Genomic DNA, 20527 nt, shown 5'->3' on the forward strand with positions numbered 1-20527 from the left:
TCTTCATGATGTTTACATGTTTACACTCGTTTCCTTCTCCTGCAGTCCGGAGTTTGAAAAACGTCTTTTGTTTCCCTGCTCTTCTTCTTATCCATGAGGACAGTTAGTAGATAGTGCAGAACCAGGACCAGGTCAAAGAATCAAAACTATATCACCTGGCTGAAACCAATGTGTGACTGCTCATTGGTCATCTCTTCTTCATCCTCATCTGGGAAGAGGGCCTCCCTAGTCTATTATTATGAGATAGTAAGTCATAATTATGACTTACAGGATCCTACTTCTCTTCTCACAGTGGTGGAAACGGGCTTCTATAGTGAATACATGACAACCAAAAACTATGCACAAGGTCAATGGAAATGATGGCTTCATGTAAATCACGTCCGAGGAATTTACATCAAAGGATGCAGAAAGAAAAATATTTAAAGCCACTCACTGATGTGCATGCATGTGTGAGTGTGTGTCTGTGTGTTCGTGTGCATGTGTGAGTGTGTGTGTCTTTGTAGCATTAGTATCATTCAGGTGGATTGTGGGGACTAGTTCAAAGTTCACTTGGCGTCTTTGTTGTTCAATTAAAACATGTTTATAGTCTATTGTTGTCTGTGTGTGTGTGTGTATGTGTCTGTGTGTATGCCTGATGCTGCACACACTAACTTCTGGGAGGCCCATTTATCTCGTCCTGAAAATCTGTGGCTCTCTCTTTGCTTTTCCTTCTCCATGCGTCTACTCTCTCTCTCTCTCTTTTCTCTCCGTTTCCACAAACATGTCGGCAGAGCTTAGGGCCACTCCTCCGGGCCATTCCAGGCCAACGCTCGAGATCGGATGCATGTGTGTGTGAATATATAAAGTGTACGTGTATCCGCTTTGCATCTCCGTGTGTGAAAGTTACGACACGGCTCTCAAATGTCACGCATTGAGAGTGACAGTCACTCATGGTCTGTGGGCATACGGTAGGGGCGGGGCGGGCGGAATGGGGGCGTGGCCGGGGGGATATGTCACTCTTGCCTGTCTTCAAAACTTGAGAGCCCTGGTTACTATGTCACGGTAGCGAAGGATGCATCCATCTAACCTGGCGGGAACGGGGGTTTCTCGAGCCTCAGCTGCATTTTTTTATGAAAGCTCGCTCACACTGGAGCCCGTGACGGCACAACGACGGATCTCGGTCCCACATCGCTCGCTAATAAGAATTAGAATTATTTTTACCAAACTGGAAAGTGAATCTTTTAACAATGTATTACAAACAAAATGTGGCTTTGTGGAACAAACTGTGCCGCGTTCAGCTCGGTTGCTGTGCCCTACCTGAGCCACACCTCCTGCACACATTTAACCGCACATGAGCTGATTCACAGCGGGCACAGAGAGTCACACAGAGGCAGAGATCTGAATGTAGAGTGGGCATATTTTCACATTTCATGTGATCTTATATTCATGTGATCTCATATTCATGTGATATGATATTCATGCAGTCTGGTATTCATGTGATCTCATAGTCACAGAATCTCATAATCATGAGATCTCATAGTCATTTGATCTCATAGTCATGTAATCTCAGTCAATCTGATCTCATATACATGTGATCTCATAAGAAGAAGAATAACTGCTGACACAGAACGCTGAGTGGAATATTTTTTTAAGCAAAAGAAGCATCGTCACCATGAATAAACACACCTTTACCCATAAAAGATGTTATGGTGCGGTGTGGAGGACCCAAACGCAGCAGGAGTCTTTTGAAAAATCAGCTTTATTTCCCGGACAGGAACATGGACGAACACCACACAGGAACAAAAAGGACGATCCGACACCAGACAAACAGAAGGACACAGATTAAATACATAGGGGAATGAGACACAGGTGGAAACACTCAGGGCGTGGCTGGAAACAATCAGGAAAAAAACAGACAAGCACAGGGAGGGAAGAGCAGGGAAACAAGAAACGAGACAGGGACTTCAACATAAAACAGGAAACACTCAAATTCTAACAAAAGAGGTACAATCAGAGATATGGATGTACAAACTACAGAAGAAAGTTCTTCATCATCAAAAGTAAAAGTACTCTTTAAGCAAAGTAAATATTTTAGCGAACTATAATATATTAAACAGTATATTATTGGATCATTATTACTCATTAACATGTAAGTAGCATTTTAATGCTGCAGCAGGTTGAGATGCTACAAAACAAAGCTTCATATTCTATAAGCTCATCACACATTTTATTTTTAACATCTTACTGTGCAAAGGAACTACACTCTGACAAAATAATGTGCTAACTAGAACTCTGATAGAAACCAAGCGTTCTATGGGGAACTTTGAGGTTTTTCTACATCTGTACTTTAAGAAATCCTCAAAGCAAGAAAGGGTTCTTCAGAAGCAAATGGTTCTGGGTAGAACCTCAGCCCTTCAGGAAGAACCTGCTTATAAAGAATGTAGAAACTGAAGCTGACGGATCAATGTAGTACAGTAAAACTCTAAAGGACTATGAGATGGAAACAGGGTACTTTACAGAAAATGGTCTGTACTTTGGTACTTTTGGTTCTTTCTACCATTGATTGAGAGGAAGAAGAAAAGGAGGAAGAGGAGGAGAAAGGAATCCTCGGACCAGAGTGGATTGAAACAACATTACAGCTCATCTCTTCTCTTCTTCTTGGTCTTCTTCTCTTCCTTGTGAAAGACTTTTCCATCCGACTGCTTCTTCCAGCTCAGTTTGATGTCGTCGTTCAGCCCTTGGTCCTTCAGCTTCTGTTTGAACTGAAACATGGAGAGAAGTATTCTTCACTAGACTGTTGTTCCCTTACATCCTGCATCCTTTCTCTCTCTCTGTCCTCATGTGGAAGCTCTGTTCTAGAAGAACTCTTCAATTGTCTGTCGTTTCCTTACTTCCTGCATTCTTTCTCTCTCTGTCCTCATGTGGAAGCTCTGCTCTAGAAGAACTCTGGTTCTACATTGTTCTGAGTAGTCCACTACATATCATGTATCACCTGTTGTCATGTTGTTAATTAGAGGAAGATGTACCTGCTTCAAGAGGTCCTCCATCACCACAGGGTCATTCAGATCCAGAGAGGAGCTGCTCCTCTCCAGCCTCACTTTCACCACTCGCTTTGAAACAGGAACAAAGTCTAAAAAACAAAAAACATCATCAGTCAAAACGTTTCTGGCTAATAATAAACAACATTCTTGAATGTTTAACACTTTAAATGATAAGAGAAAAGTATGGTAATTTTCCATCAGCTCAATGTTTTTTTATGGTTGGTGCAAGAACATCTTAATTTAGCATAGACTTATTATTAGTGTTGTTGCGTCACCCAAGCCATCACTCTCTAAACCTAAGTCCAACGTTAGAGACACTTTGATTGACAGCTCACCATCATAGCAGATGAACGCTGACTTGACGTTACAGTATAGGATCTCCCATTGTCCATCGGCACTGAAGTCTGCTGCCACACATTTCTTAGAGGAGCCATCAGGTATACGAGGCTCCAGATTATTCCAGTTCCTAAATAAGGACTCACTTCCATCAGACCAATTCCATGAATCTCTGAAAAGGCCAATCCAGATGTACGTATTCGAGGGAATCAGATTCTGAACCACCTGGCTCTCCTCCATGTTCCTCACACTGGCCAGGTCTGTGTGGTGTTTTCTGCAGTAGCTCTGGGCTTCAGTCCAATTCATCGAGGTGGTAGTGAGGACATATGTGTTTGGCCCTGAAAGTTGACCAGAGGGAAGTGCTGAGTAGAGGAACCATAACAGGCCAAATGATGCAAACCAGTTTATTTTTACTTCATGAATCTAAGCATGAAGGAATGTAATCAACACGGAGCTGTGTGAATATGAAGATGCTCATTCATAAAGGTAAACGCCATTAATCTCCTTTAAATTACTTTCATGTAGCTGAAGACTAGTTCAAGTAACCGTGAGGAACTTTTAACGGTTGCTGAACCAGTCTCAGTCTAGTCCTGATCCTCTACGTGACCCCAGTTTAGTCCTAGTCCTCTATGTGACATCAGTTTAGTCCTGGTCCACTACAGACCTCCTCTACTACTGACACCACACAGCTGGAGTCCTAAGATTTATCGATGGACCTGCTGGAACCAGATCTGAGATGGTCAGACTGTCAGACCGTGCTGCAGTACAATGAGAGGTTTTCTAAAGGGACCCAGGTGCTCAGAGACACTGCCACTTTAATCCACAGGGAGCACCAGAATCAACACAGAAGGAAAGTTTCTTTTAGTAACTTCTATAATATTCTCACCTCTGACATCGAAGCAGGCTGACCTAAGGACCGTCTCACAATTGTAGTCATACCAATCACTATTGGCATGCATCTCTACGCAGTGTTGTCCATAGTTGTAGTTGTTCGGTTGTCCAGAGATCCATTGCCTGAACTCCGTCTCCCCGGTTTTGTAGAGACTTGTGTTTGACAGTGACCACTTCCAGTTGTCAGAGTAAAAGTACAGTCCGATCCAGGCTCGCTGAAAGAAATATTTAATTGTGATATAAAGAAAGAGACTTTCTTACAATGCTAACAAAGGCAACATGATTCCACTATATATTTACATTTATGATGTTTGATTAATACAATATTAATCCTGTAAATATCCAGTACATATTAGCAGTATGTTGGGTAACACTTTATAATAACTACATGCTAATTAGGAGGATCAATATATGACAAACCCAAACTTAAAAGGGTGGTTCTAAGTAATCACAAGTGCTATTTTAATAACGTTGATGTTATAATAACAATAATAATTGTGAGCCTTTGTTCTGATTTGTAAATATCAGTCTATATGCTACTGGTGAGTGATACAGCTGCCTGTTGAAACGTCTCCTAAATAATAAGGCAACATGTGATGAGTCTCTCTGCAAAGGTTGACTAATAAAATGAAGCAGAAAATAAACTAGAGAGGACAGAGAATTCAGGCAAGATCTGGCATTTTCTCTCCCTTCCTCCCTGGTCCGAACCCTGTCAGTCCCTTGTAGCGCCAGGAATTATTTTAGTGTGGCTAGATAGCTTAAGATACGTGTAGAGCCATATTAATCAGGTTTTGTTAATTTGGACCTCCCACCACTAGATGGTGCAAGACGCGTTAATTTGATGTTAAGGCCTACCTAATGAGGAGAGGCATTGTAGTGCTCATTTGTCAGAAGCAAACATGTAACAGTGCGGAAAAGCAGAAAGAGAAATGGTAAAGTGTTATATTTTGATTTATGTATGTGGCACCTGAGTGGTGGCAACATTGTTTCATGATTACCTTCGCATTGAAAATGCGGAAGGTTATGTTTTGATCGCCGTGTATTTATGTATTTATTTGTATGCGTGTTATTCGCATAACAAAAAAAGTTTGGTGGGATGATTGGTTATTATCCGGGGACCATTTGATTAGACTTTGGGATCGATCGGGTCAAAGGTCAAGGTCAAGGTCATGAAAAGGTCAAATTCTTCTTTTTACCATAGCGCGGTCAATTTATATCCAATTGGCATGCAACTAATGCCAAAATGTTCATAATTCAATGCCCAATCTTGTGATATGCGAAAGTATGCACTCTATCGAGTGCCCATTCTAGTTTAGTTTGGGATAAATACATGCAAATGAAACAATAAACTAACTGGGCCCTGACATTTAATGAAACGCCTCGGAACTCCAGCAGATGAACAGCCAAATAGTGCCTCTGTGTTGGACAGGCAACGGGGGCGCTACAATACTCTCAATCAATAATGTGTAAGTGCCAGCAAACTAAGAAACTAACTCACCAGTCATGCCACTGTCGGTCATCGCCCTGCCAGCCTTTCAATATCAATAGTACATGTGTTGTAAGGCATATATCGTCCTCACTTTAGATGAGGTCACTCTCAATACTTAACTAACTAGTAGTAGCTACCTAATTTAATCCTGAATTGCAGTATTAAAATACATACACAAATGTCTCATATCTTTAAATCCTAAATTGGTTTGTAATATATATTACTTAATTAAATACCAAATACATCATTTCTAAAGTAGGAAAACACAATTATGAAACGCATAATAGTCAAGCTTATTAATGATGAATAAAATATGTATAACTGTGTTTTTAAATTGCTGACTAATGGGTTGTATTGTTAGAAAATAAATGATGAATTAAGTGTTTGCTTAATTAATGCTAATTAGCATGTATTTATTCTAAAGGATTACAGTATGTTACATTAAAATAATAATCTGTAAAGTAACTCTGTCAAATAAATGTCCCTCTGAACTGTAACATGAATAAGCATTGCACTAAAGTAGTCAAGAAAAGTACACACTGAGGTCCAGTTCATCTGCATACTTTCCACCACTGTGTTAATGTACAACGTTCAGATCACTGACAGCATGAAACTCACTGAGTGGAACGTTGCCTTCAGGGTCTTCAGGGTCTCCAGGTCCTCCGGGTCTCGTATGGTGGCCAGGTCCATGTGGTTCTCTCTGCAGTGACGCTGTGCTTCGGTCCTGGTCTTCAGCTCATTAACAACAAAGTAGCGACGTACAGCAGCTGATGAGACGGCACACAGTCCTGGATGGACTAATGGCATATTGATCACATTTACTATTAATAACTTAGCTCACTCATACAAATTAGCATTTTAAATGTAAGTAAAAAAGACAAACAAAGAAGTGGAGGTTAGAGGAATGTTCCAGGGACACATTATGAAAGTGTTATAACAATGTAGAAGATGGTAAAAGCATAAAAAGATATGAAAGTCTTGCCTGACACGACGACGACGATAACGACGGTCAGAAGAAGTTTGTCCATCCTCGTCTCCTCTCCTCTCTCGTCTCCTCTCTGGTACTCTGTGTCAAGTCTGTCACACTACAACCTGCATCTTGTTGTGAGGCATGTGAGACATTCAAAATTCTGCCAACAATCATTTTCCTAAAGGACTTCATATAATTTAACTAACAAAGACCACAATAATTAGAGCATGGTATTCAAATGGTCTCTGAAGCGATGGAACAAAGGTCATCATCAGATGACTCATCAGGTGACAGACTTCTGTCTCTAAAGTTTATCTTTCTCTCTGTGTCACATTCTTTTTCTGACACACACACGCACACATACACACACCACGCTGTTATACTAAGTTCATAAGAATGCGACAGTCAGCATTTAAATTGCATATATTCTGGACTTCTATTCTCAAAGGCTGCTTTTAAAATTAAAGGTTAGAATAAGTATGAAAAGCGAGATCCAAATGTCTTTAAATGAAAATACATTTATTATGATTGAATTACTTAAACCTACATTTTGGCAGAACAAATAACGCAGCTTCAAACAGGTGCTGTAAATGGTAATGCAACAGGAAGCAGGTCTATTAAATGGTGATTAATCATGATTAATCCACAGAAACCTGTGATTAACCTGATTAAAAATGTTAATCGTTTCACAGCCCTAATATATATATCCATATACTTATGCATACAGTCACATATATATATATATATATATATATTAGGGCTGTCAATCGATTAAAAAAAATTAACTAATTAATCGCACATTTTGAAATTCATTATTCGCGACTAAAAGTTTTTTTTTCTTCTAAAGATTAAATCTTCTAAATGAACGAGTAATTACTTCAGACAGCGTGTATTTTAGACACTTGTTTAATTGTATTCTTTTTGAAAGACAAATCTTCACACAGAGCTGTGTTTTCAAAGAAAAGTGCCAGCGAGGTATTTACAGTTTTTTTCAATCGCTAACCAGCGCTTACCCATACTTCAGATACTTTTTCTAAACTCTTAACACAGACTCACACCTACAAAGCACAATTGGCCAAATGGATAATTTTCTTGCCAAAACACATTTTGTTAAATATATACTAACTCTTCATTTCAAAATAGAACACATCTTTTTCTACAGACACTAACTTTACCAAAACACTGGATATCTGACTCAAAATGAAATTATTGTCAAAGAATAACTCTTGTTTTCACTTCACAAGCTCCTTCCAGTCAATCAAAGTACACTAGGTTTCAAAACACTGGCTATTGCTGACATTACAAAAACTGCATAGACTTTTATGTTTCAGCTTTACAGGTATTTGCATGCAAAACATGCAATCCACTGTTTTTAAACTAAATTTCTTGGTTGGGAACTGTATGTCCACATGTAATGTTCACATTCAAAAGCATTCCAGTAAAAACCAAATCAGTTTTTTTCTCTATACTGTTTACTACAGGAGGTACAGTATAAATACTGTTTACAGTCTGATGGAACAGAAAAAGTTTTACAATATTGCTTTCAGTGAACAAAATATCCAAGAAACACACAAGAGCATTCTGAACAAAAAAACAACGGCAACAAGCCCAGATAAAAAGGGGGGGAACTATTGTTCCTTTAAAAATGTTCAATCCAAACTGTTTAGTTTTTTTACAAATAAACTATGTTTTGGGGCAACGGCTGCAAAAGCTGATTGAACAACATTCGGTGAGTCAATGTTGGCGGTGTCTGCAACATCTCAACCTGTCATAATCAAAACTTAAATTTGAATCCAAAACTTGCTAAAACATATTTCTCAAAAACATTCCAAACGTACCTATACCATCAGGAGGAGATGGGGAATCAATTGTTTGTTTATTATCAGCTGAGATATATTGTTTTATAACTGATATCATTGCAGAACAGGTTTTGAGACTGTATCTAAGGTTTGGAATATTGTGTTTGCCATTGTGGGATGTTGTGTGTTAACATTCGTAAATAATACAAAAACAATCCATAGTTTTGTTGGGAGGTATAGCTTGTCTGTTAAGAAAATGTAAGCATTGTGAAAATTTGTTCACTGACTTCATATTGTGTGAAAACGACATGAAATGTGTGAATGGTACGGCCACAAAAGACCGTTGCTGTGCTAATTGTGTTTAGAGTTTTGAAAATGTGACCACTGTTTGGACAAACGCTTGGTAGCACCTGAAAAAAACTGTAATATCGTGGATGATGAATTGTTTCTTCAGTGAAACATCCAGATTAGTAAAACAAGTATATTTGAGAGCCCATTGGTCCTGTCATCTTTAACATTGAACAACAGCAGAACAATTGGCCTTGGTACACTGACAAATATGTCACGTTAACCCTCTGGAGGCTGGGCTCATTTTCTTGATTTTACAAAACAATGTAAATTCACCTTTGAAAGGCTTTTGCATGTGACACATCCCAGTGTTTCCCCCACCATTCTATCAGGGTGAGGCCCCGCCCCCCTGTATTGTTCTCTATAGCGCCAGATTACAGCACAAGTAATGTAAGGTTCTTTTCTTCAAGACGTCTTTGTTCTTTTATTAAACTAAACGTCTGTTGTTGGTCGTCTCTACAGCAGCATGTCATTCTGTCTCGACGTGTCGTTAACACTTCTCCGCTCTCCGTCTCGTGCGCCGCAGAGCTCCATGCCGGCTTGTCTGCGTGCGCATCGGGGCGGAGCAACAACAAAAAAGTCACCTGCACTTTCCGCCCTGCGTCACCGACACGTCGCCCTCTGCTTCTCTGTGAATCGAGGAGCAGACGGAGGGAAGGAGGCGGACTGCCGCGGTTTGACACTCAGAGGAGTGCAAAAACTTCAACGCATACCAGAAGTAAACAAAGTTGCGTTAATTGCGTTAAAATATTTTAGTGCGTTAATCGCATAGATTAACGCGTTAATGCTGACAGCCTTAATATATATACACACACATATCACGTATACATACATACCCAAAAAGTAAAAGAAAAGCAACACTGGCACCCCCTTAATTATCTTTTACTTGTAAATTTGTATACACCGCCTTTGCATCTATATTTGCCTTTCCCTGAAAACAAAAATCCTGCCCCTGAGTATTTGACCCCTCCTTAATTTGTAATAAAAGCCATCAGACTTGTATATGCTTGGTCAGCTTGACAGTTTGGTTTGAACTGTTTTTTACCCTGGCAATCATATTTTCAAAAGCAGCCGTCTCCGTCATGAGTTTGAGCCAGTCTGTGAGCACGGCCGTACGTGGGCTGTTCCAGTTTCTCAGGATAAGCCTTGCTGCCACCATGAAACCTGTTGATGACAGTCTAATCTCTGTTTTGGTGAGGCCTGGTGGCACCAATGATGTGTCCCCTAACAAACACAGTTGTCGGGATTCTGGTAAAGGCCACTTGAGCCACCCTTCTAATGTATTCAGTACTGCCTTCCATGAAGGCCACACGTTGGAGAACTCCCACATAGCGTGTAGAAAAGTGACCATTTCTACATTACATTTCCAACATTTATTATCTTGTCTCAAACCTATTTTATACAGTTCCAAAGGTGTAACATATAATCTGTGTACAATTTTATAGTGAGTAAACTTGCTTCTTACATCCCTTGTAGCCCAGCCTACATTTGATATTATTTCTTGCCATCCATCTTCCCTTATCTCAGTATCAAGATCTTATTGCCATACTAGTCTCAGTCCATTGCACATTCCAGCTTGAATATTTGACATTTCTCTATAAAATATTGAGGCAGATTGTTGGGTACGGGAAGCACTTAGGAACTCCTGAATCCTGTTCTCTTCTTTCTTTTCTATTTTTAGTCCGAACCCAGCCCCCATACTACTCCTCAACTGTAAATACTTCCAGAAATCCCCCTTCTGATCTAAATTAAACGTTTCTTTAAGGTCCTCAAATGATTTAAATGAGCCATCTTTGTAGAGATCTTTGATAACATGTATTCATTTTTCCAGCCATGTATCCCATATAAATAATTTCACCCCCTAAGCAGATGAGAGGGTTATTCCAAGTGCAGGAGTAGCTTTGTTTGTATTAAGAAATCATATGTGATAAATATGTGACGAAATCGTATGTGCCCTTGCCCATGCCCACTTAGAGTGTTGTACAACTACATTTCTTTCGTCAGTTTGTGTTGTGTGTTTTTGAGATAACGACATCATAGAGATGTAATTAAATTGTGAAGTGACCACCATCTTAATGATATACATTTTTCCCCATAAGGTAAGATTTAACACTTCCCATTTGTCAAAGTTAGTCCTACGTTTTTGTATTAACGGAAGCATATTAATAGAGATTATATTTTCTATATTTGAGCACAACCTAAAACCCAGATATTTTAGTCCCCTTGGGATTCATTTAAACTGGAATGAATCAACCATTGATATAATGCATCCTCTTGATATCGGCATGCATTCAGACTTTTGCCAATTCATTTTATAACCTGATATTTTTGAGAAGGATTCAATTGTGGATAGAACATTTGGAATTAGAACCAAAGGATCCTTGATCAATAATAAAATGTCATCTGCATACATCAACATTTTGTGTTCCTCTTCCCCTTGTTCGACCCCCTTAATACCCACAGCTGTCCTTTTTGCAAGAGCCAAATGTTTTAAGAATAGTGTAAAGAGTAAGGGGCTTAGAGGGTCTCCCTGTTTGGTTCCTCTCTCTTAATTGAGAAAGCTTGATATCATTCCATTTGTCATCACTGCTGCTCGTGGATTTGAATACATTTCGTTCACCCATTTAACAAATGTTTTCGCAAACCAAAATCGTTTAAGAGTATATCGCAAGAAGTTCCTCTACAACTTATAAAATGCTCCATATCTCCTACATTTTGAATTTCAGAACCAAAGTCTGGGTCTCTTTCTTCTTGGCCTTTGTGATTTGGTTCAGATGTAGGGCACACTTGTGTTGAGTGGAGTCGATACGACGGGCATCGCTTCATTTGTCAAGGAATTATTCAGACACTTTTCCTCACTTACCTTCATCTACTCTCCCATGGAGGACGATCATTTGGGAAACCACACTTTCACAGTGTTAGTGCTGTGTTTTGTTAAATACAATATATTTGTGATGCTTGTTCATATTAAGCATTGCTAACACAACGCAGCAACATGTAGAACATACAAACCAGAGGCCCACCACAGTATGAGGACTTTTCACCTGTTTCTATACCAGCTCTGTAAGGACGTACCGAACGTCCACCATGTCCACACACGTCAAGTACTGTAGTCGCACTCATTCAGTTTACCAAACTGGTAAGTGAATGTTTTAACGATGTATTAAAACAAAATGAAAGCAGTGAAAGGTGGGTGTCTTATGGTGGCTTTGTGATACAAGGTGTGCCGTGTTCAGCTCGGTCGCTTTGCCCTCCCTGAGCCACACCTCCTGCACACCTTTACCCGCCCATGAGCTGCTTCACAGCGGGCACAAAGAGAGTCACACAGAGGCAGAGATCTGCATGTAGAGTGGGCGTAATCTCACATATTCATGTGATTTTATATATCATGTGATCTCATATATATATAATATGATATTCATGCAATCTGGTATTCATGTGATCTCATACTAATGTGATCTCATAGTAATGTGATCTCATAGTCAGATGATCTCATAGTAATGGGATCTCATAGTTATGCAATCTCCTAGTCATATGATCTCATATTCATGTAATCTCATAGTTAGGTGATCTCAAAGTAATTTGATCACATATTCATATCATCTCATATTCATATGATGTTATACTCATGTGATCTCATATATATATATATATATATATATAAAATATGATATTCATGCAATCGGGTATTTATGTGATCTCATAGTAATGTGATCTCATATTCATATCATCTCATAGTCAGGTGATCTCATAGTCAGGTTATCTCATAGTAATGCGATTTCGTAGTCATGTGATCTCATATTTCATTGGAACATAACAGGAACACTGCTCTTGAGGCGTGTTTAGTTCCAGTGATCAGACTCTACTCTGAGCTGAAGGACATGAAGAACTGTGGTGACACAGAACGCTGAGTCAAATGTTTTATTGAAGCAAAAGAAGCATCGTCACCATGAATAAACACACTTTTACCCTCAACAGAGATACATTCAGAGTTATGGATGTACACACTACAGAAGAAGGTTCTTCATCATCAAAAGTATTACTCATTAACAAGTAAGTAGCATTTTAAAGCTGCAGCACGTTGAGATGCTACAAAACAAATTTGCTTCATATTCTATAAGCTCATCACAGATTTTATATTTAACATCTTCCTGTGCAAAGGAACTACACTCTGACAAACTAATGTACAAACTAAAGCTCTGAAAGGAACCAACCATTCTATCTGGAACTCACTATGGGTTCCTGATGAGGTTCATTAAGAAGAGTTCTAGCTTTTAGAAATCCCTAAAGCAAGAAAGGGTTCTTCAGAAGCAAATAGTTCTGGGTAGAACATCAGCCCTTCAGGAAGAATCTGGTTAGAACCCTTTTTATAAGAATGTAGACACTGAAGCTGACAGATCGATGTAGTACAGTAAAAGCCGAAAGGACTATCAGATGGAAACAGGGTACTTTATAGAAAATGGTCTGTACTTTGGTACTTTTGGTTCTTTCGACCATTGATTGAGAGGAAGAAGAAAAGGAGGAAGAGGAGGAGAAAGGAATCCTCTGACCAGAGTGGATTGAAACAACATTAAAGCTCATCTCTTCTTCTTGGTTTTCTTCACTTCCTTGTGAAAGACTTTTCCATCCGACTGCTTCTTCCAGCTCAGTTTGATGTCGTCGTTCAGCCCTTGGTCCTTCATTCTCTGTTTGAGCTGAAACATGGAGAGAAGAATTCTTCACTAGACTGTTGTTCCCTTACATCCTGCATCATTTCTCTCTCTCTGTCCTCATGTGGAAGCTCTGCTCTAGAGGAACTCCTCAATCGTCTGTCATTTCCTTACTTCCTGTATCCTTTCTCTCTGTCCTCATGTGGAAGCTCTGCTCTAAAAGAACTCTGGTTCTACATTGTTCTGAGTAGTCCACTACATCTCATGTATCACCTGTTGTCATGTTGTTAATTAGAGGAAGATGTACCTGCTTCAAGAGGTCCTCCATCACCACAGGGTCATTCAGATCCAGAGAGGAGCTGCTCCTCTCCGGCCTCACTTTCACCACTCGCTTTAAAACAGGAACAAAGTCTAAAAAACAAAAAACTTCATCAGTCAAAACATTTCTGGCTAATAATAAACAACATTCTTGAATGTTTAACACTTTAAATGATGAGAGAAAAGTATGGTAATTTTCCATCAACTCAATGTTTTTATATGGTAGGTGCGAGAACATCTTAACTTAGCATAGACTAATTATTAGTGTTGTTGCGTCACCCAAGCCATCACTCTCTAATCCTAAATCCAACGTTAGAGACATTTTGATTGACAGCTCACCATCATAGCAGATGAACGCTGACTTGACGTTACAGTCCAGGATCTCCCATTGTCCATCGGCACTGAAGTCTGCTGCCACACATTTCTTAGAGGAGCCATCAGGTATACGAGGCTCCAGATGATTCCAGTTCCTAAATAAGGACTCACTTCCATCAGACCAATTCCATGGATCTCTGAAAAGGCCGATCCAGACGAACGTATTAGAGGGAATCAGATTCTGAACCATCTGGTTCTCCTCCATGTTCCTCACACTGGCCAGGTCTGTGTGGTGTTTTCTGCAGTAGCTCTGGGCTTCAGTCCAATTCATCGAGGTGGTAGTGAGGACATATGTGTTTGGCCCTGAAAGTTGACCAGAGGGAAGTGCTGAGTAGAGGAACCATAACAGACCAAATGATGCAGACCTGTTTATTTTTACTTCATGAATCTAAGCATGAAGGAATGTAATCAACACGAAGCTGTGTGAATTTGAAGATGCTCATTCATAAAGGTAAAAGCCATTAATCTCCTTTAAATTACTTTCATGTAGCTGAAGACTAGTTCAAGTAACCGTGAGGAACTTTTAACGGTTGCTGAACCAGTCTCAGTCTAGTCCTGATCCTCTACGTGACCCCAGTTTAGTCCTGGTCCACTATGTGACATCAGTTTAGTCCTGGTCCACTACAGACCTCCTCTAGTACTGACACCACACATCTGGAGTCCTAAGACTTATCGCTGGACCTGCTGGAACCAGAACTGAGATGGTCAGACTGTCAGACCGTGCTGCAGTACAATGAGAGGTTTTCTAAAGGGACCCAGGTGCTCAGAGACACTGCCACTTTAATCCACAGGGAGCACCAGAATCAACACAGAAGGAAAGTTTCTTTTAGTAACTTCTATAATATTCTGACCTCTGACATCGAAGCAGGCTGACCTATGGACCGTCTCACATTTGTAGTCCAACCAAAGACTATTGGCATGCATCTCTACGCAGTGTTGTCCATCGTTGTAGTTGCTCGGTTGTCCAGACCTCCATTGCCTGAACTCCGTCTCCCCGGTTTTGTAGAGACTTGTGTTTGACAGTGACCACTTCCAGTTGTCAGAGTAAAAGTACAGTCCGATCCAGGCTTGCTGAAAGAAATATTTAATTGTGATATAAAGAAAGAGACTTTCTTCCAATGCTAACAAAGGCAACATGATTCCACTATATATTTACATTTATGATGTTTGATTGATACGATATTAATGCTGTAAATATCCAGTACATATTAGCAGTATGTTGGGTAACACTTTATAATAACTACACGCTAATTAGGATTATCAATATATGACAAACCCAAACTTAAATGAGTGGCTCTAAGTAATCACAAGGGCTATTTTAATAATGTTGATGTTATAATAACAATAATAATTGTGAGCTTTTGTTCTGATTTGTAAATATCAGTCTATATGCTACTGGTGAGTGATACAGCTGCCTGTTGAAACGTCTCCTAAATAATAAGGCAACATGTAATGAGTCTCTCTGCAAAGGTTGACCAATAAAATGAAGCAGAAAATAAACTAGAGGACAGAGAATTCAGGCAAGATCTGGAATTTCTCTCCCTTCCCCCCTGGTCCGAACCCTGTCAGTCCCTTGTAGCGCCAGGAATTATTTTAGTGTGGCTAGATAGCTTAAGATACTTGTAGAGCCATATTACAGTTTTTCTCCATTGCTTTGGCTCAATTCTTGAAACAGAAATTACATTCTTAAAGCTCTTAGTGCATTTGGTAAAATAGCCTATATAGTTCAGCACAACTACATAGATCCCCTTCAAAAGGTCATATCTCACCCAAAACATTTAACTCAAGCTTCAAACCCAAATCATTTTCTCATAAAAATAGTCAGTGCCCCCAAAATGAAAACTTCCTTCTCGATTGCTGTGGCTCATCTCTCTCTCGAAAAAAAGGACATTCTCAAAGCTTTAAATACATTTGCCAAAATAACCTAGATGGTTTAGCAAAACACTATGGACACCTGCAAAAGGTCATATCTCTCCCAAAACAGACAACTCATCAGTCAAAACTCATTCCTTTTCTCATACATATAGTCAGTGCCCCCAAAATAAAAAGTCCCTTTGTCATTGTTTAAACACTGCAGGTCAAAATGTTTAGATGTTTTGTCAGTATGGCAGTGGACCATAGATATATCCCTCATGTGCACATTTCAATCTTGGCTTAGTCCTTTGACACTGAATGGTTACTGTAGTAGATGTTTTCTTTCCAGAATACTATGTGTATCAAACAGAAAAAAGATTCATTCAAGAGGAGCCAACAAGGTTTCCCATCACATACTGTATTGCACTTATACTGCCATGGAAATTATTACAGTAATTGCAAAACAGAAACAGAAAATGTGTACAGCAAAAAATAGTGTCAAACAAAAAGCACATAAAACTGAAAATTAAGTATAGCCTACACGACTGTAACAAAACATACAGTAGAAAAGTAATGCAAAGCTGGAGCTCAAAGCTGGAGTTCATCCTCACTCTCCTGCTCATCCTCGCGCTCATGTCTGTCTGGCCACATCTGATGTTCTCCCTTGCGATGCAACGGGGGAAGAATCGCCGTGCATGCCGCAACCATCCTCTGCACTGATCTGCTGTGACATCGGCACAAGCAGCATCCATTGCCTGGAGAAGGGACCTCTGGTTTAGAGTCCGATGCTCATACACCCTCCACCACCACGCACCCTTGCTCCTCTTCCTCTTCTTCTTCCTCGAACAGGCAGTTGCCCTTGTTCGTTTACCTGGCCAGGTGCTTCCATGTTCATACTGTAAACTGGACTGAACTTTGTCAAGCCCTTGATTATTGATGGAAGCATTTATACTCCTGGATAGCACCTGTCAGCTAACTAAAATGACTGTGTGATTGGTGATCGGATGTGAGAAAATCCCCCTTGATTAGTAAAGTTCTAGTTGCACCAGAAAATGAAGCCGATGATCCAAGAGATCCATATTACAGAATATACCATGATGTTTTTCATGGTATTATGTGCCTGAACGATTTTGACAGTTGAGTGAACTATTGTGCAGGTGATGATGTACACAAGGAAATTATGCCAAGATGTTTTGCAGAGAACAACCACTTGACTGAGAAGCAACAGTCAGTTTAGACCAGCAAGATGTATTCAATTGGTAATTGGGCTAACTGAAGGCAATTGTACCTAACCGTTTGCACAGATGTGCTAAATCATTTGAAATGTGTGCAAGCTGTAGGCAATTGTACTTGTCATTTGCAAGGAGTTTCTAAAACAATTGCAATTTGATTAAAGGAATGAGAAATTCAAATCTGTTGTGAACAAGTGCCCAGTGGTTTGGAGGTTTGCACGAGTTGTTTTGAGAATGTCATTTCTGTTTCAAGAATTGAGCCAAAGCAATGGAGAAAAACTGTAATCAGGTTTTGTTACTTTGGACCTCCCACCACTAGATGGCGGAAGGCGCATTAACTTGATGTTTAGGCCAACCTAATGAGGAGAGACATTGTAGTGCTCGTTTGTCAGAAGCAAACATGTAACAGTGCAGCAAAGCAGAAACAGAAATGGTTAAGTGTTATATTATGATTTATGTATGTGGCACCTGAGTGGTGGCAACATTCTTTTATGATTACCTTCGCATTGAAAATGCGGAAGGTTATGTTTTGATCGCCGTGTATTTATTTATTTATTTGTATGCGTGTTATTCGCATAACTAAAAAAGTTTTAAACCGAATCGCATTAAATTTGGTGGGATGATTGGTTATTATCCGGGAACCATTTGATTAGATTTTGGGATCGATCGGGTCAAAGGTCAAGGTCATGAAAAAGGTCAACATCTTCTTGAATCGCATGAAATTTGTGGGATGATTGGTTATTATCCGGGGACCATTTGATTAGACTTTGGGATCAATCGGGTCAAAGGTCAAGGTCATGAAAAGGTCAAAATCTTCTTTTTACTATAGCGCGGTCAATTTATATCCAATTGGCATGCAACTAATGCCAAAATGTTCATAATTCAATGCCCAATCTTGTGATATGCGAAGGTATGCGCTCTACCGAGTGCCCATTCTAGTTTAGTTTGGGATAAATACATGCAAATGAAACAATAAACAAACTGGGCCCTGAAATTTAATGAAACGCCTCGGAACTCCAGCAGATGAACAGCCAAGGAGTGCCTCTGTGTTGGACAGGCAACGGGGGCGCTACAATAATCTCAGTCAATAATGTGTAAGTGCCAGCAAACTAAGAAACTAACTCACCAGTCGTGCCACTGACGGGCATCGCCCTGCCAGCCTTTCAATATCATTAATACATGCGTTGTTAGGCATATATCGTCCTCACTTTAGATGAGGTCACACTCAATACTTAACTAACGACTAGTAGTTACCTAAATTAATCCTGAATTGCAGTATTAAAACACATAAAAAAATACCTCATATCTTTAAATCCTTATTTGGTTTGTAATATATATTACTTAATTAAATACAAAATACATCATTTATAAAGTAGGAAAACACAATTATGAAACGCATAAAAGTCAAGCTTATTAATGATGAATAAAAGATTTATAACTGTGTTTTTAAATTGCTGACTAATGAGTGTTATTGTTAGATAAATGCTTTAAAAATTATGAATTAAGTGTTCACTTAACTATTGCTCATTAGCGTGTATTTATTCTAAAGAATAAATAAGCATTGCACTAAAGTAGTCAAGAAAAGTATACACTGAGGTCCAGTTCATCTGCATACTTTCCACCACTGTGTAAATGTACAACGTTCAGATCACTGACAGCATGAAACTCACTGAGTGGAACGTTGCCTTCAGGGTCTTCAGGGTCTCCAGGTCCTCTGGGTCTCGTATGGTGGCCAGGTCCATGTAGTTCTCTCTGCAGTGACGCTGTCCTTCGGTCCTGGTCTTCAGCTCATTAACAACAAAGTAGCGACGTACAGCAGCTGATGAGACGGCACACAGTCCTGGATGGACTAATGGCATATTGATCACATTTAATATTAATAACTTAGCTCACTCATACAAATTATCATTTTACATTAAAGTAAAAAAGACAAACAAAGAAGTGGAGGTAAGAGGAATGTCGCAGGGACACATTATGAAACAGTGGTATAACAATGTAGAAGATGGTAAATGAATAAAAAGATAATAAAGTCTTGCCTAACACGACGACGACGATGACGACGGTCAGAAGAAGTTTGTCCATCCTCGTCTCCTCTCTGGTTCTCTCTGTCAGTCTGTGACATTATATCATCCTATTTTGAGGATGGAGGATGTCAGACATGCAAAGTTCTGTAAACAATAATTTTCTTAATGGACTTTCATAGAATTTAACTAACAAAGACGACACTAGTAGTAATACGGGATTCAAATTATATCTGGAACGATGGAACTAAGGTCATCGTCAGATGACTCGTCAGGTGTGTCTCTCTCTGTCATATTCTTTTTCTGACACACACAAACACCACTTCTATTATACATTTGTGTGAAATTGTCAAAACATTTGTGCCAAATGTAATGATATTTCCTTCTAAAATAAAAGGTTAGAATAAGTATGACATCTCATCAGCAACAGCAAAATTGAGGAAATCAAATGGCTTTAAATGAAAATACATTTATTTTATTTGAATTACTCTCAACATACATTTTGACAAAACAATTAACGCCACTTAAAACAGTTGTTGTAAAATGTACTGCAACATGTAACAGGCTCAGTAAATGGTACTGCAACAGTTATCATGCTCAGTAAATGGCACTGCAACAGGTAACAGGCTCAGTAAATGGTACTGCTACAGGTAACAGACTCAGTAAATGGTACTGCAACATGTAACAGGCTCAGTAAATGGTACTGCAACATGTAACAAGCTCAGTAAATGGTACTGCATCATGTAACAGGCTCAGTAAATGGTACTGCATCATGTAACAGGCTCAGTAAATGGTACTGCAACATGTAACAGGCTCAGTAAATGGTACTGCAACATGTAACAGGCTCAGAAATGGTACTGCAACATGTAACAGGCTCAGTAAATGGTACTGCAACATGTAACAGGCTCAGTAAATGGTACTGCAACATGTAACACGCTCAGTAAATGGTACTGCAACATGTAACAGGCTCAGTAAATGGTACTGCAACATGTAACAGGCTCAGTAAATGGTACTGCATCATGTAACAGGCTCAGTAAATGGTCCTGCAACATGTAACAAGCTTAGTAAATGGTACTGTAACATGTAACAAGCTTAGTAAATGGTACTGCAACATGTAACAGGCTCAGTAAATGGTACTGCAACATGTAACAAGCTTAGTAAATGGTACTGCAACATGTAACGAGCTCAGTAAATGGTACTGCAACATGTAACAAGCTCAGTAAAT

General features: G+C 39.4%; 1 protein-coding gene across 1 annotated transcript; it reads right to left on the reverse strand.

The window, feature by feature from the left end:
• Positions 1-2577: 2577 nt before the first annotated feature.
• On the reverse strand, positions 2578-19371 carry LOC130210103 (macrophage mannose receptor 1-like). Its single transcript, XM_056440084.1, has 11 exons — positions 19318-19371; positions 18952-19130; positions 15047-15266; positions 14160-14498; positions 13810-13913; positions 13433-13547; positions 6355-6533; positions 4243-4462; positions 3356-3694; positions 3006-3109; positions 2578-2741 (listed from the first exon to the last, which is right to left on the reverse strand). The coding sequence occupies exons 1-11, from the start codon at positions 19361-19363 to the stop codon at positions 2613-2615; spliced, it is 1974 nt and encodes a 657-aa protein (XP_056296059.1). The 5' UTR covers positions 19364-19371; the 3' UTR covers positions 2578-2612.
• Between the last annotated feature and the right edge of the window lie 1156 nt (positions 19372-20527).

This window comes from Pseudoliparis swirei, chromosome 19 (genome assembly GCF_029220125.1).
Source record: "Pseudoliparis swirei isolate HS2019 ecotype Mariana Trench chromosome 19, NWPU_hadal_v1, whole genome shotgun sequence".
Classification (NCBI taxonomy): Eukaryota; Metazoa; Chordata; class Actinopteri; order Perciformes; family Liparidae; genus Pseudoliparis; species Pseudoliparis swirei.

Coding starts and splice junctions, on each gene's coding strand:
- LOC130210103 (XM_056440084.1), bottom strand. CDS start 19,363: ATGGACAAACTTCTTCTGACCGTCGTCATCGTCGTCGTCGTGTTAG. Junction 15,267..18,951: donor TGAAGGCAACGTTCCACTCA/GTGAGTTTCATG, acceptor TATTTCTTTCAG/CAAGCCTGGATCGGACTGTA. Junction 3,110..3,355: donor AGCGTTCATCTGCTATGATG/GTGAGCTGTCAA, acceptor TTTGTTTTTTAG/ACTTTGTTCCTGTTTCAAAG.